Here is a 15,602-nt window from a genome sequence, read left to right as displayed (position 1 = left end):
AGGAGCTCCATCCCCCACCCCCAGGGCAGGAGCCACTCACTGCCCACTCAGCACAGCCCGGACACCGGCACAGCTGCTAAAGCCAGACTGATTTTATTCAAATTGCAAATGTAAAACAGAATAATAATAATAAAAAAAACCTAATGCAACCCTCACTGGCTTCAGAGCTGAAAGCCGCAGGTAAACCGTGCCCAGGCTTTCCTCCTTCACCCTTCTGTGTTAAGGCTGAGCTCATCGCTGGCTTCAAGAGGGAGGAGGGATGGGTTGAGCCCTGGCTCCTGCACTCCCAGCTCCCTCAGGGAGAAATTTGGCACAAATCCAGTGGGGCCAGCCTGGCACGGGCAGGGCAGGGCAGGGCTCCAGCCCCACAGCCATGTGTGTTAGTGAGTCAGCGTGAAGCTCCAAAAGCTACGAGATCACCTACGGCACCACGGAGAGCGGCGGGAGGGCGGACGCGGGGAATGTGGCAGAAGAACGGGGTTGGCACCCCTGGCCGAGGGGCCGAGCCTGCGGGGGGGGCTGCAGCTCCTCGCCCCGGCTCGCACACGCCTCGGCTGTAAACGGCAGGTGAGGGGGCACCCGGCTCACCCCAACCCCAGCCCACAGTGAGCAGAACTAAAGGCCTGGCTGTATGTGCAATTTTGGGCAACCGCTGCTCAGCAGCCCGGGGCTGAGCAGGATCCCTGGGATGGGATGGGATGGGATATGATGGGATGTTGCACACCGGTGGTTTTGGTGCTGGCAGGGAGGGAGGAGGGAGCTTGGGGTCACACCAGGGGGTCACCGCCCTCCCACCCCAGGGGGTGCAGGGCTGTTGGGCCCCTCCAAGAGCTGCTGTGACCCTGCCAGTGGCATCAGCCCCACTGTCAGCTTGTGATGTACAGCTTGGCTTTGCACTCACATGGCTCGAGGGGGCTCTCAGCACCCCCAAAAGAGCTGCTCCCCAGGCAGTCAAGAGCTCCTGGCTGCTGGGAGCCCCAAGGCCACTATCCAAGGGACATCTCAGCCTGGTTAAGCAGTACACACAGCTGATGTGGGGTTGGGGGAAAGTGTCACCAGCAGATTGGGAGGGGCATGAGCGGGATGATAGGGGTTGGGATGGTGGAATGCTGCTCCCTCCCTGCTCCTTTCAGCACACGACTAGTAATTTAACCTGCTCCAGAGCCAGATCCTAACGATAAAGGTGGCCAGGTTTGGGGTGTGCAGGGCAAACCTGGCCCCAGCAGCGCCGCAGGTGGGTGTGGGTTTGGTCTCTGCTCTCCAGCTGAAGCCCTGCAGAGCACAGGAGGTGGGGGCTGCCTGGCCCGGCCCCTCAGTCCGTTTTCCACACCTTGTTGAGGAATTTGACCACCTCATCGTAGATGATGAAGACGATGGCCACGTCAAGACACACTCGGCCCAAGCGAGGCACTGTACCCTTGTAAAACCTGCCAGGGATAGAGAGGGGGCCGTGGGGCTGGGTCCCCTCACAGCCCCTTCCCTGCCCCTCCACTCCACCAGCCGCTCCCAGTACAGAACTTACGCCAGGGGCCCTTCGTGTTTCATGATCTGGTAGGCACAGTCCCAGGTGTTCTTGTACTTGTGCGCTTCCAGCCCCTGGGGGAAGGGAAAAGCAGGATCAGAGGCCAGAGCCAGGGTTGCATCTGGAGGATTTCGGGAGGGAGGTGGAGAGCTGGGAGTGTGCTATGAGGAACTGATCTCTCTCCACTGCTGCAGGACATCAGACTCCACAGGGATGTCCCCACCTCTGTGCAAACACTCCCCGTGGCTCAGGAGCAATCCCAGACATCTCCCAAAAACCTCGCAGGCATCATGTGCCTGCCCCAGGGACTGCTTGAAACAGCTCCCAGGCAGTGGGTGCCCCCAGGCTGCTGCAGACAGAGCAGTCCCACACCGGGCCCTGGCACTGTACCTGCATCCTGGTCTTCACCACATCCAAGGGGGTGTTGCCAAAGACACTCGCAGCTCCAGCAATGGCTCCAAACACCCCTGTTATGAAGGGGTTCATGGCCTTGTTGGGATTGTCCCCTGGGAAGGAAGAGAGGTTGAGGGCACAGTGGCGGTGGGATTCCCATGTACATTCCCGAGGGAGCCTGCAAGGAAGGTCCCAGGTCTGGCTGCTTGTGGTCAGGGTGCAGTGCTGAGGTGGAGACTATCCAGCAGCACCTGCCCCACACAGCCCACACTGCAGCACAGGGCTCAGGATGGGTGTGAAGGTGATGCTCCAGCACTAGGACCTGTCAGCCGCACAGGCCGGTGCCACCCCACCCTGGTATATTCCTCCAAAGTGACTGAGCCATAAGAAATAGAGGGTGTGTGGATGGAAAAACCATCCCAGCTCCCGGGGTTGGGGAGTCAGAGGCACAGCCAAGGTGGCCTGGGGGCCAAGGGCACCATACCTTTGTACCAGTTCCTGAGGGAGGTCATGACGAAGAAGCGGATGGCCTGGTTTGATCCCTGCTTGAGGACGGTTGCAGTTAAACCCTGGTAGGTCCCCCTCAGTCCTGCGAGAAGAGGGTGTTGTAGGGGAGACCAGCCTCAAGTGGCAGAGAAAAATCTCCCCAGGCCACCTGTCCCAGCCTGTGCCCATCCACCATGTCCCACCCTGTCCCCATAGCATGGCAGTACTCAGGGAGTCAGGGTGCCACTTTCCTGGGACTCACCCTGTTCCCGAACGATCTCCCGGACGCCATGGAAGAAACCACGGTATTTGGGGTTGGGAGAGGTCTGGTCATGGATAAACTTCACCTACAAGGAGATGATGCACTTGTCCTGGCTGAGGTAATGCAGGTGTGATGGCCCCAAGGGCTGTTGGCCACCTCCTGCCTTGTTCCAGGGACAGTCTCAAGATCAGAGCCAACCCATGCAGCCAGGCAGCTCTGGGAGAGATCACAGGGGAAGCCTGTGCCCAAACCTGGGAAACTGGAGCTGCAAGCAGCCATGTGGGGCTTACACTCATAAAATGGGTGACAAAATGGCTCCTGGGTGTGGGGCTCCTCCTTGGAGGGGGGAAGGGGCCAGGGCCACCTGACTTGATCTCCACAGGGTTTTCCAGCATCAGATCCTCCTCTACAAAACTCTCTTGGGCAAACGCATGCAGCCCTCAGGTCCCCAAAAATTGGGCATCCCTGGGTTTTTCCCCGTCCCAGCCCAGCCCAGCAAGGGGTGCCAAGGCAGGGGACGGTGGCAGGCACACCCACCCACCTTCACAGTCTCCATGGGGCAGACCACGGCCACAGCCTCAGCCACACCAGCCCCCAGCCCGCAGATGAGGCCCCTTGTGCTGTCCAGTCGCCCCTGCTCATCTCTCATCTGGTTGCTGAGGAACTCGAACATCCCGAACCTGCAAAGGAGCCATTGTGCCAACCCCTGGGCACCCAGATGGGGGTCTACACCCCCCCTGGCTCTGGGTCTGTCTCCAGGAGCAGCTGCACACCCTGTGAGAGGACCCTCCCTGCACAGAAAACCCCATGGCTTTGGTAAAATGCCAACGGAAACGCAGAGGGCAAAGCCACCCCCTTGTTCGTTGCTGTTGGGGGTCCCCCCCACACTCACCCCTTGCCTTGGGGGCACGTACCTGACGGCAGCCTTGGGGATGGAGCCGTACAGCAGCGAGCTGAGCCCCCGGTACAGCCCCCGGATGCCATGGTCACGGACAGTCTGCTTCACACAGTCCCCTGCGGCAGAGCACAGCGGGGCTGCTGTCACCCGCCACGCTGAGGACCCCCAACGCCGCCCTGCCAGCACCAGCCAGGCTCCCCAGGACACCCAAACCCAGAGAGGGGTTGCTCACCAATGCCCTTGTAGCGGGGAGGGTTTGCCTTCTCATCCAGCTGCAGCTGTGTCTTCACATACTCGGTAGGGAATGTGATGCAGATCTCGATCCCTCCGGCCAGGCCACCTGCGTGGGAGAGGAAGGGACACTGAGGCAGGAGTAGCACTGTGCCCGTTCAGTGCCACATGGCTGCTCTCAGCTCCGTGACAGCTGAGCCTGGGACCTTTGGCAGCCAGGTCTGGGCTGTGACACAATATCCCTGTCCTCACCAAAACCCCCAGGACTCCAAACAGCAGCAGGGCCCTGTGCCAATGTGATGCCTTGCACGGGCATCACTGCCCTACCATGGCAAGAGCTGTCGAGGACACTGGACAAAAGGGTGGGAAAACAGGGCAAAACACTGCACCCATGGCTGCCCATTTGGTGTGTTGTCCCTCAAAGGCACCTCTCCCCCTCTGGAGCCTCACAGCTCCAGGTGAGCTGCCAGCACTGGGATGTACAAACCCAGCAGTGCTGTGGCAGGCCCAGCACCACTCCCACTCCAGCAGGAGCCCATCTGCAGACCTGGCTGTGCTGGCAGGAAGCACAATTACCATCAAGCCTGTCTGGCTGTCCCGGGCTCCTGCAGTGGCAGCTGCTGGGCACTGATTACACCGGCTGCAGCCTTTCCTGATGGCCTGGGCAGCAAAGGATGCTGGCTCTCAGCTCTGGGGCTCCCCTCAGCAGGGCTGGAGCCATTGCAGCTGGACCCCTGGACCCAGCTGTGCTGGGGGAGCTGGGCTCAGCCCATCCGGCCAGGATGGATCACAGAGCACTTCCTCACATCAAAGTGTGGCCAGGTCCCACCCAGCACCAGGAGCCCTTTGTGCGGCACCAGGAGGAAGCACAGGGCTGAGCTCCCTCAGGTCACACAGGGCCAACCCTGTTCAGCCCAGGACAGGGCACAGGGCGCTGTCACTGGGGTCAACACCACCCTGAGGATCTCCCTGCTCCTTGCCCAGGGAAGGTGAATCATGCTGCAGCCCACAGGCTGGAGCACAGCGCGTGGTCAGGTGGGCTGCCAGCTCCCAGTCCCCTCTACAGCCTCCAGTGGTTCCTCCAGCCCAGCCATGTCCTGCGTGTGACTCAGCAGGTCTGTGGCCACCACTGCCAGGCTTGCAGCCCCACCACGGCCCAGGGGACACCCCAGCAAGGAACACACTGCCTCTGTAGGAGAGGCTGGGACTGGGTGAGTGGTTGTTATCCTGCTCTGCAGTGAAGCACAGGCTGGTGCCACGTGGCACAGCTCTGCTTATCAGCACCCCCATGACGGGATGCTGATAGGGGACACCACAGCCCATGGCTGCTCCCTGTGACAACAGCAGGCAGCACCAACTCCTTGGACCAGCAGACTTTCTTACAAAGTCCTGCTTCTTCTGCACAGCCTTCACATATGCAAGAGACCTCTCTGGAGTTGCCAGAGGGGGGACCCAGTCAATGCCACTGGTAACTGGCATCCTCAGGAGCCCCACTGCCTCCTCTCAGCCCAGCCCTTCCAGAGGAAAGGGAAAAGCAGCCTCCCCACATTCCTTCCAGCAGATGAGCAGAACCCATCTTAAAACAGCCTTATGCTGGCTTTTCCCTCTAGGCACAAAAAGCACCAGGCTGCACCGACAGCCAAGAAGCCAGGCCAGCCTTAACACAGCCGGGGCAATGCAAAGCTGAGCTTCGTGCTCCAAGAGCATCCCACTCCTCCCGCTGGCACGGCACGGATGGGGACACCGTGACACTGAGTACCCAAGGCAGGACACGCCAGCCCAGCCGGGCAGCATCCCGGCCCCGTGGGGACAGGGCCTGAGGCCAGCCCAGCTCTGCCACAGCAAACAAAGGCTCCTTGTTTCCCACTGTGTTCCCAGGGAGGCTGGAGCTGCCCAGCCCAGCCCAGCCCAGGCAGGCGCTGCTCAGGAGGCGGGGCTGGGTGACCACTGCCAGCCCTGCCTGCTCTGGGGGCAGGGGAGGAAGACACTGGGCCAGTTCACTGCACTGCAGCCAGCCAACAGCTCCCCTGGGGCATCACAGCAGGACACCCACCATCCCCAGGGTCCCCAGAACACCCCTGCTGCCCCCTCCACCTTCTCCTGCCCTTGGCATGTCTGTCACAGTGGCAGACACTGCCAGTCCCATGGCAAGGGGCTAGTGAACACTAATTTCTCCTGCAAAGACAAACAGCTCCTGCAGGAGCAGCTGGCAGGCCCCAGAGAGCAGCTCCATGAGGAGCAATGTCCTCCAGATGGGTGCAACAGTCCCCAAAAAGCTGAGCACCAGCTGGCACCTCTCCACACTGCCACACATCACTGTGTCACCAGCCTCACGCCACCACAGCCACATCAACACCCCAGGTGCTGCCAAGGCCACTTCCCTCCCTCCTACACTGCAGAATTGAAGTGCTGGACATTTTAAGTGCCATAAATATTTGTTCTCTCTCGTTCCCCCAGCTCCAGCTCCTGCCCCAGCACACCCAGGAACCAGACCCAGGACAAGCAGCTGTCCAGTGGCAACCAGCACTTCAGTTCATGACAGCCACACCAAGTGCTACAGGGAGAGATGCTGCACCTCCTGCAACCTGTTCACAGCCTCAGCAGTGACACTTGGCAGAGGCTCTGCCCAGCATCCCACAGGCAAAGCCATCCAGAGGAGCCCAGCAAAGGAACAGCATGTTGTTCCTGGGAACTGGCAGCCTCTGGGGCAATGAGGCTGCCCTAGCCAAGGATGAAGGAACAGGGCACCCATGCTGCCAGGTCCCCTCCCTATTCCCCAGTGTTGTTCTGGCCTCAAATCCCATGGGAAGGTGCACAAAGCAGAGACTCTGGACACACTCCATGACTTGTGGGAATTTTAATCCATTTTCTTTTGCCTGCAGGAAGACAGGGTGGCACAGGCCACCTGCCCTGCAGCCCTCTGGAAGCAAGACCCATCAGAGGTCCTGCTCTGCTGCCATCTCCTCTCCCCACACAGTTTTAGCCCAGCAGAAAGAAACCTCATTCTATGCAAATAAATCACTCCACTACCCACGAGCAGCAGCTTTGTCCAATCCCCTCCCTCTCCAAGGCTGCAGGGACTTTGCAACCTGTTTACCCGGACTTTAAACAGCAGCTCCAGCTCTTGCAACACCGCGGAGTCAGCAGGAACAGCAGCACTCAGGAGGTGAAAGAGCACACGGGGCAGCTGAGATGCCGGGCCAAGGCTCTGGCTGTTCACTGGATGCAGCAGAGCCAGAGCAGAGGGAACGTCCTTCAGGGAAGGTCGCTCTGCCCGGCCCCAGGGAAGCTGCCCCCGGCAGGGGGATCCCACTCCCAGCACCAGGAATGGCTCCCTGCCTGGAGCAAGCCTGCAAGTGTTTCAGCTGCCAGCTATCCTGTCATTGCAGGCTCAGTGGGAGGGGAGAGAAGGGGAAAATGCCCTGGCATAGTTTTCTTAGAAAAAGTTTAGCTCTCCCCTGCAGAGAGGCCCGAGGAGGCCGTCCTTTGATGACACGCCTGCAGCCCTTGGGCACGGCTGGGGAGAGCTGGCAAGAGAGGAGAAGAGGGTTTTTTGGGGACAGTGGGAGGGTGTTGCCCCTGCAAAGCTCACACAACACGTGATGGCAGCAGCACACGCAGGTTCAGCTTGACACACCATCCATGAGCAGCTGCTGGGACATCACTGACCACCTGGCCCAGGAACCCCAGCTCCAGGCCCAGGGCAGTGCTGAAGGCAGGAGGATGCAGCTGCAATGGGAGAGACAAGCAGAGCCCCAGGACTGACACAAACCAAGGCTGTGCAGCCAGAACTGGCGCTGTCACCTCCTGCAAACTCCTACCCAGAGGCAAGTGCCCCAGTGCACACCCTCTGCTCTGTCTGGGAGTACAGAGGGGCAGGAGATGGCACTGGCCCCACTGCTACTCTTGCAAATGGCTGTGCCTGCAAAAGCATCCTGCTCCTGCAGAGTGAGGGAGCAGCAGGTCTCTGTGCAGCTCTGATGAGAAGTGAGCACCTGGGGAGCAATTGCAGTCTCTCCATTTTAAGAGTAATTTCACATGCTGACATACCAGCACCTGATTTCCATATAAAAAGCACCTTTTAACTTCTGATTCGTTAGGATCCTTTCAGGCCAGAGGAAATTATTCCTAAGGGTCTGGAAGCAAAGCAGCAGAGCTCTCCGAGGGCCCATCCCTGAAGTTTCTCAGTTCTGTCAGCTCAGGACAGTGGGAAGGCATAAACAGGCTCCCAGGGGAGGCAGAGCCCCGAGTTCCCCATTTTGGGGGCTCCCAGCCCTGGTGCAGAAGGTGAAGCTGGATGGGGTGAGCAGAGCAGCTGAGCATGTGAGCAGCTGACATGGACACACACTGTGGGCACAGGGTACAGTCCTGCCCAGCTCCTGGGGGCTGTGCTTACAGTGTGCAGCACTCTCACAAGGGGACTTGGTGCCTTTTCCCATTAGCCAACATACCTTTTGGAGATGGCAAAATAAGGGGGAAAAAAACCTCCAAGAACCAAAGACCATCAGGCTGCTACAAACCAGGAAGGCAGAAATGTCCACCAGCAGCTTGTGACAGATCTCTGCAGCCCAAACTGCCGCCTGCTCCCCGCACCGAGGGACCAACCCCCCCGGGCAGCCATGCAGGCTGCTCTTCACCCATCCATTGCCGTGGAGCAGTCCTGCCCTGCCTGCCCGCGGCGGTGAAACGGGTTTAACAGCTCCACCCGCCCGGCACTTCCCACCACGGGCCATCTTGTGAAACCCGGGAGCAGGCAGGAGCCTGGCTGGGGCTGCAGCTCTCCAGGACAGCCGGCTCTCGGCACAGCTCCAGCACTGCCGTCCTCCCTCTGGCCACGGGCACTCCTTCACCAACCACCCGCAGCCACATCCTTCTGGAAAACCACCACGGGGGCAGCTCTGCCACCAGAAGGGTGACTCAGTGCTGAGATGGGGAAGGCTGCTTCCTCAAACCAGGCTGCCAGAAGTTTTATTTGTGTTTTGGTTAAAAGGGAAAAAACAGGTCCTGCAACAGGTCAGTAGGCTCAGAGGGTGTCTGTCCCTGCCGGGGTTAGGAAGGTCTCCTGTCTGACAGGGGCAAGGCCAGTGGGGAGCCCAGGGTCCAGCAGTAAACACACACTCACAGCTGTTTGGGGAGTGCTACAGGCAGGCTGGCGACAGTCTGACCTCCCCCAGGGATACAGGATGGCAAACACGAGAGGTGCCCCTGTGTACCCTGTGCCACGGTGGGTAAACAGCCCCGTGCAAACAGCGCTGCAGATAACACTACGGATGGGATGAAATCATTTGTCCTGAGTCTTACTGGAACTGTCCTGTTTGAACAGGCTGCCCTTTCACAACTCACCCATTTGTGCATTTCACATGCATTTCATTCACATTTCATATGCACCTCTTTGCATTTATTTCTTAATATGACAATTAATCATCATTACATTTTAAACTTCTCAGCTGTGAGTATGATGGCAGAAGCCATTTCCCTGTGCTTGCAGTCACAGCATCCTCTGCCTTTGGTGCCAATTCCACCTTTGAGGACTGCCAGGTTCTTTGTCTGGCCCAAGTCACCTTCTCCCCATTGCCCTGCATGCCTCACGGTCCCAGGTTTGTCACCATGAGCTGCCTCCTGGCCAACCCACCACTTAACTTCAGACACCAACTTTGAAAGTGTCAAAAACTCTCTTAGGACATGCATCAGGGAGCTGATGTCAGAGCCCAGGGCTGTTGGATGACACCCCCAGCACAACCCTGTAGCTGGAGGAAGGATCCACTGCCAGGACTGAGACTTCTCTGGGGACAGGCTCTGATCTCCCAGCCCCCAGCACAGGGAAGTGACAGCTGTACCAAGCACTGGTGCACAGGGTGAGAGAAGAGATGGCCAAAAATCAATCCCTGCTGTCAAGAGATGACCTGAGACCTCAGGGCACAAGCAGGAGCAGGGAGGCTGCATTGGCATGCACCACACAGGGCTGTCAGAGCTGAGGGATGCTGCAACATCCCCAAGCTGTCAGCTCATGGTGCTCATCGTCTGGGGAAGATGGACGACTTCTTCCGATCACTTACCTCAGCCCAGAGAAAATGGTTGCCTGCAGAATATCAAGCAGAGCATCAGGCATGTGAAAATCTCAGAAATTCACATTTCGGAGCCCAGGGTTAACCCCAGCTCATACACAATCCATTCAGACCAAAAGGACACCTCAATGTGGTTTCCTGGCCGTGGGGCTGACATCCTCCTCCCACCAGGAGCCTTGGGGCTCTTGCAGTTTTCCTCTGCAGCCCCTGAGGGCTCCCAGGCAGCCAGGGACACACTCAAAGGTAGTATGGTCCTTGTGCCCCATTCCCCAAACAGATGACAGCCACAGGAGGCAACTGCAGGAGAAACCACAGCCAGGAGTGGTGTACTGAGGGCCAGCAGACCTGGCAGGACTGGTTCCCTCCACACTCACCAATCTTTCCCCTTGACTGTGCTCAGCCTCCACCCAGCTCAGCATGAAGGGGGAAACATCACCCATTCTGCTGTGAGCACCAGGCATCTATCTCAAAATCAGGGAGTGTGATAGACCACAGCCATTCACAGCAGCACAACCTCTCTCACACTTTCTCCTGAGAGCAAAGGCCTTGGAAATCCAGATGGACTTGGGACTCTGGGGAAAAGAGCTTTGCAAGAGGCAAGTCAGACACTTTCACACCCAGTGTCTGACTCCTCTCCTCTGCAGGTACAGCATTCCCTAAGAAAGATAATATCAAGGATTAACAAAGAAGAGGAAACTGAAGCTCCAATTACTGCTTTGTTTGGGAGCCTGGGCTCTCTTGCTGAACCCTGCTTCACGCCCTACCCTCTCTTCAGGCCCTTCTCTCTCCCTGAATCCCTCTCCCTGCCCATGATCCCCCGAGGACTCTGGTGCACATCACTGCCATTTGCCAGTGGCACCCAGCACCAGGGTAGCAGCCACAACCCCTGTGTGCTCTTTCCAAATCCAGCACTGTGTAGGACAACAACCAGGCGTGCTGCCTCCCTGGCCAGGCAGGATTAGGTGTAGGTAGAAACAGCAACTGTGCCCCTGGGTGAGCAGAGATACCATGCAGAGAGCAAGGCAGCTGGGAGCTTCTCCGTGGGAGGGAGCAGACCCCAGGGTTTAACGCTGGCTAAAAACAGAACAAGGCTGTACTTAACTCTGGTGAGGGGCAGGCAGAGCCTTTCATCAAATGAGCATTACTAACCACGAGCAAAGTTCTCAAGAGGAGGGCAGGGGTGCAAGGGTTTGCCTGCCAATGGCAAAGACCTTTTGTGCTGGGCTGGAAATAGCCTGCGCTGCAGGCTGACTTGAGCTGACCCAACGTGGCATCAAAAAACCCAGCAAAGGAGCATCCTCAGGAATCCCAGAGGTGACCAATGACTGTCCCACCAGCTCTGCCACCAGCATTCCTGTCTCACCACTTAACTGCCTTTATTTCAAGCTCCCCACTGGAGTGTGGCCCTGTGCTGGGAGCACAGCAGACCAGCAGCACCCAGCCCTTCAGGATGCTTGTGGGAGGGACAGGAGTCTGGTGGACTGTTTGGAAACCACAGCACAAAATGGGAAAGCTGGCTGTGGGAGGCTGGAGACAGGGCTGGGCTGCTGGCCTGCCTGCTAACAGGTTGTTACCCAGCAGAAAAGGCAGAGCTGCCTTCATGTGCTCAGGCCACACACGGCCACAGCAACAGCAGCAGCACTGTCACTGCAAGGTGAAGTGCTGCCTTGGCACACAACAGCTGCTTGGACAAAGGAGAGCCCATTAGCAAATTAATTTTTAACCTTGTGTTTTGTCTGTTGCGACAACTGAAGGAGAAGAGCTCTTGGCAGACAGAGCTTTACTTGCATCTCTTCAGAAGAGAGCCAACCCCAGCCTGTGGAGGTCTGGGCAGCCGAGGGAGCTGTGCCTCCCTGGCAGAGGATCCCAATTACACACGGGGTCTGGGAGCAGATATGCACCCAGGGTGGGATGATGGCTTATATTTAACTCCACCAGCACAGGCACAGCAGGAATGTTCCATCTTAACACCTCCAGCTCTCCAGAACATGGAGCTTTGAAGCACATACCCCTGTTGTGCAGATAGATGTCAGATGAGAAACTCCGAGGGCATCAGCAAATCCCTTAAAGTCAGCAGCAGCCACAAACAGCACTGCATCCCCCAGTGAGGGGCTGGAGAGCTGAGCAGACCAGGGTACAGGGAGTTAACAGCAGCTTTCTCCATTTCTGTGGTTCTCTAATACAATTAGATGCCACAGAGGCTTGGCTGGACTTCTGCCCATTAACCAATTACTCTGATTATGGCCTGTGAGGAGAAGATCAGCATCTCAATAGAGTTTTTCTTCAACCTCTGCAGCTTCAAATAAACCCAGAAGGCTTCTCCACGAAGGTGAACATACAGCTTTGTGCTGTATTGCCCAACCTGGCACCTGGCAAAAGCCACAAGCACCATGTCCCTTCCTTTAGATCAGGACAGCTTCCAGGCATACCCACAGCAACTCTTCTGGCAGGGGAGAGCAGAGCAAGTCTGCTGCAACCTTTCTCACAGGAGGCTGATTCTGGTAAGCTGATGATCCTGATTACAGACCTACACAAGATCTATGACAGTATCATGGTACACTGGTCCAGGCAGTGACAACCTGATGCATTCATTGTACATGGATAGCAAGTTGGGAAAGACTGGGAAGGATGGACAAGAAGGAAACATCCTGTCCTTCCCATCTTAAAATTGGATTAAATCCCATTTAAAAGATATTTAAGTCAAAAGGCCTGAAAAAACCAATTCATTTTGAGGCGGGGCAGCAGAGAGGGGCACAGAGCTCAGGAGGAGCCTCATCTCACCGAAGGGTTCACTTGAGCCATAGGGCACCCTCTCGTTGGAGGCTGCCCTGCTCCTTTGTGCCCCAGCCCTTTGGCCGGGCAGCCGAGTGACAGCACAGTCCCCTCCCGGAGCCGTGACCCTGGGAGCCCCGGCACCCTGTGCAGGCTCCGGCGGCAGCATCCAGCCCCAGCAGGTTTCCCGGCAGGCAGAAGCTCTGCCCTTGGAGGGGAGCGGGGAGCTGGACGGACAAACAAAGGCACAATCGTAGGAGGGGGAATTGGCTGGAAAACACAAAAGCTCTAAACATGCCAATCGTGTCGAGGCTGCGATGGCTCATTTCAAAACAAAGACGCTAATCTCCACTCTGAGAATTGTCCTGCGACCGGCAGGAGAAACCAGGGAGCTAATGAACAGCTACAAAGGAGTTTAACAAGCCTGCGACTGCCTTGGACTGCATTCAGCCCGGAGCTCGGACAGCCCCGAGCAGAGGCGGCCCGTTAACTCTGCCCTTACTGCTGCGCCCGGAGATGTTCGCATCCCATGGAAGCGGTCACAGCCGGACGGCAAAACACGCCCAGATCCACAGGGACTGATGCTCAGGCACAAAGGAGGGACCAAGCAGCCTTTAAAGGAGCACTGTCGGCGCAGCCTGCGGGACACGGCTGGGGCAGGGACCACCGGCTGCTGCTGCTCCAGCCCTGTCCCGCAACACCCGCGGGGGAGCGTGCGGGGCCCTCGGTGCCACCAGCCTCTCCCAGCAGACCCGCTCCCTCCTGCCGGACGCCGCTGAACCCGCCAGTGTCGCTGGCCCCGCGTTAAGCCCGAGCCCAGCAGCGCCTTCCCGGCCGGAGCTCGGGGTGCAGAACCAGCCCGGCAAGGCGCGGGTTCCCCGCGGACAGCGGGAGCCCCGAGCCAGCGGCCCCGCTCGGGATGCAGCTGCGGGAGCGCTCTGGCTGTACCGAAGGGAAAGCCCGGTCCGGCGGGCTCGCCTTTAGCGGCAGCGGGAGAGGGGCGGCGGTGCCGGGATGGAGCATCACCTGCGGCGGAGCGCCACCGCCCCGGGGCGGGTCCGGCAGCCCCCGCCCAGCCGGATGCCCACGCTGGCAACGGCGGGGCGAGCCCCGTCCCCGGGAGAGCCCCTTACCTGCCAGGATGGCCTTGCCGGGGTGCGTGAGCTTGGCCTTGCCGGCGGGGGCGGCGGCGGCCAGGCTGCGGGGCGCGGCGGGGACGGGCATGGCCGCGCTGCTCCGCGGCTCCGCTGCCCGCCGGGCCGGCCGAGCCCTATTTCACAGCCGCGCCCGCCAGGGGCGGCCCCGTGGCGTCACATCCTCGCCGGGGCGGGGCGGGGGCGGCCCGTGGGGACCCGGAGAGCGGCTCTGCGGGGAGCGGCGAGGCTGGAGAGCGGCGGGGGAGCGGTGCCGTGAGCCGGCCCGGCCTCCGGGGCCGCGGGAATGGGGTTTGCCGAGCCCGCGCCCGGGAACCCGCGGGAAAAGCCTCCGGGAGAGGTGCCGGCCCGGCCGGGGGGACGGGGACAGCAGCGCCTCCTCTCCTGAGCGGCATCAGCACCTCCGGGCACGTTGGGCCGGGCTCTGAACCGCCCCAAAGCCTCCGGTCGGCGGGGATACACACAGCAGTGCGCTCCTGCGCCGCCACCGCGCTCCGAGGGGAGGGAGAGGGAGGGTTTGCTCCTCTCGGGCCCTTGGCTTCAATCCTTTCTGTTTCAGTGAGGAACGGAGACCAGGAACCCCCGGGGTAGGAAGTGCATGTGAACGCCCAGTGCAGGCGGAAGGGAAACAAAAATATTCTCAAAGTAAAAGGCTGCTGTGGGTGCAATGACACTCCGGGCTTAGCCGGAGTCGGTTGGTGCTTGTGTTGTTGTTGGTTTTATTTGTTTGTTTTGTTCTGGTTTGGCTTTTGATTTATTTTTTCTCCTCAATAATTAGGCTGTGCAAATTGCACCAGGATGTGTTTTTGCTTTACCTGCAGAGGAAGACTGTCCTGCTCTAGTTTATATCCAAAAGCTGTATTTGCAGGATGCAGGGAAATAAACCAACGCTGTTTTAATTTCCATCCGGGATTTCGCAGAAACCAGGGAAGGCTGGAGCTGTACTCCAGAACTCCCGTACACCTGGAGCAGCCACATTACTCAAAAGAGTGAACATTTTGTGCAAGAAGTCATCGCCAGCTGTGCATAAAACATACTCGTGTCCAGACTTGCTCTCCGTGTGCCTTGTGACGTGGTTTTTGCTTTACGAGACCCAGCAGCAATCGGGCAGCTGGCAGCCCCAGCCAAAAGCTCACTGCAGCTACACAGCCCTGGCTTTGTGGCTGAACCACTGGCAGAAAAACTCTTTGGGCAACTGAAGCACCTTTATTCTGCCAGGGTTAAAAGCAAACATACTTGCATTGCAGAACTTGCCCTCAGGTGAGATCAAAACTGTATGTGGTTTCACAACAGAGTTAAAATAGGCACAGAGTGGTCTCATGCCAAGTCTAAGGCCTCCCCTCCTGTAACACAGGGAAGTAAAGGAGGGGGAGGAATTAACATGTGAAGGGAAGGAAGATACAGTCATAGTCCCAGTCACAAATGCAGAGCAGCTACTCCTGTTCAGGTTACCATTATTCGAATGGTAAAGATAAGATAAACATGGTAAATAAATGCATTTGGATTTTCTGATTAACCTCTGCAACTCCTCCTGCAGAACATACACCCTGTGCTGTGAGGGCATGATTACCTTCACAACAAACACTGGCTCTTACAGATTCCCCTGTCACCAAGGCCTGTGCACAACCTCATCCTGTCCAAGAAAATACCACACCACATGCTTAATTTGCATCAGCCTCAGTGGGATTCACAGCAGTGCTTACCTTGCTGAACAGGGAAAGGATTATTCATATTTAATCACATGCAGATTGCAAGCCATCTTCTGCAAGGACCTGACCTCCAAGAAGCTGCTAACACCTCTTGTCAGCAGAAAGCCTGA

General features: G+C 58.2%; 1 protein-coding gene across 1 annotated transcript; it reads right to left on the bottom strand.

Moving 5' to 3' along the window:
* Window positions 1–72: 72 nt before the first annotated feature.
* Window positions 73–13,880, bottom strand: SLC25A1 (solute carrier family 25 member 1). Its single transcript, XM_083874273.1, has 9 exons — window positions 13,763–13,880; window positions 3,794–3,901; window positions 3,578–3,677; window positions 3,205–3,343; window positions 2,664–2,748; window positions 2,400–2,504; window positions 1,913–2,028; window positions 1,523–1,596; window positions 73–1,427 (listed from the first exon to the last, which is right to left on the bottom strand). The coding sequence occupies exons 1-9, from the start codon at window positions 13,851–13,853 to the stop codon at window positions 1,313–1,315; spliced, it is 933 nt and encodes a 310-aa protein (XP_083730399.1). The 5' UTR covers window positions 13,854–13,880; the 3' UTR covers window positions 73–1,312.
* Window positions 13,881–15,602: the final 1,722 nt, after the last annotated feature.

The sequence above is a fragment of the Zosterops lateralis genome, assembly GCF_965231275.1.
Source record: "Zosterops lateralis genome assembly, chromosome: 17".
In the NCBI taxonomy this organism is placed as follows: Eukaryota; Metazoa; Chordata; class Aves; order Passeriformes; family Zosteropidae; genus Zosterops; species Zosterops lateralis.
Note: the sequence above shows the minus strand (reverse complement) of the source record. Positions and strands in the feature narration are given on the sequence as shown.

What these genes read in the sequence shown, in the direction of transcription:
- SLC25A1 (XM_083874273.1), bottom strand. Translation starts at nt 13,853, where the DNA reads ATGCCCGTCCCCGCCGCGCCCCGCAGCCTGGCCGCCGCCGCCCCCGCC. An exon ending in GGAGATCGTTCGGGAACAGG is followed by an intron (nt 2,505 to 2,663) that starts GTGAGTCCCAGG and finishes CTCTTCTCGCAG; the next exon opens with GACTGAGGGGGACCTACCAG. An exon ending in CCTCAGGAACTGGTACAAAG is followed by an intron (nt 2,029 to 2,399) that starts GTATGGTGCCCT and finishes CTTCCTTCCCAG; the next exon opens with GGGACAATCCCAACAAGGCC.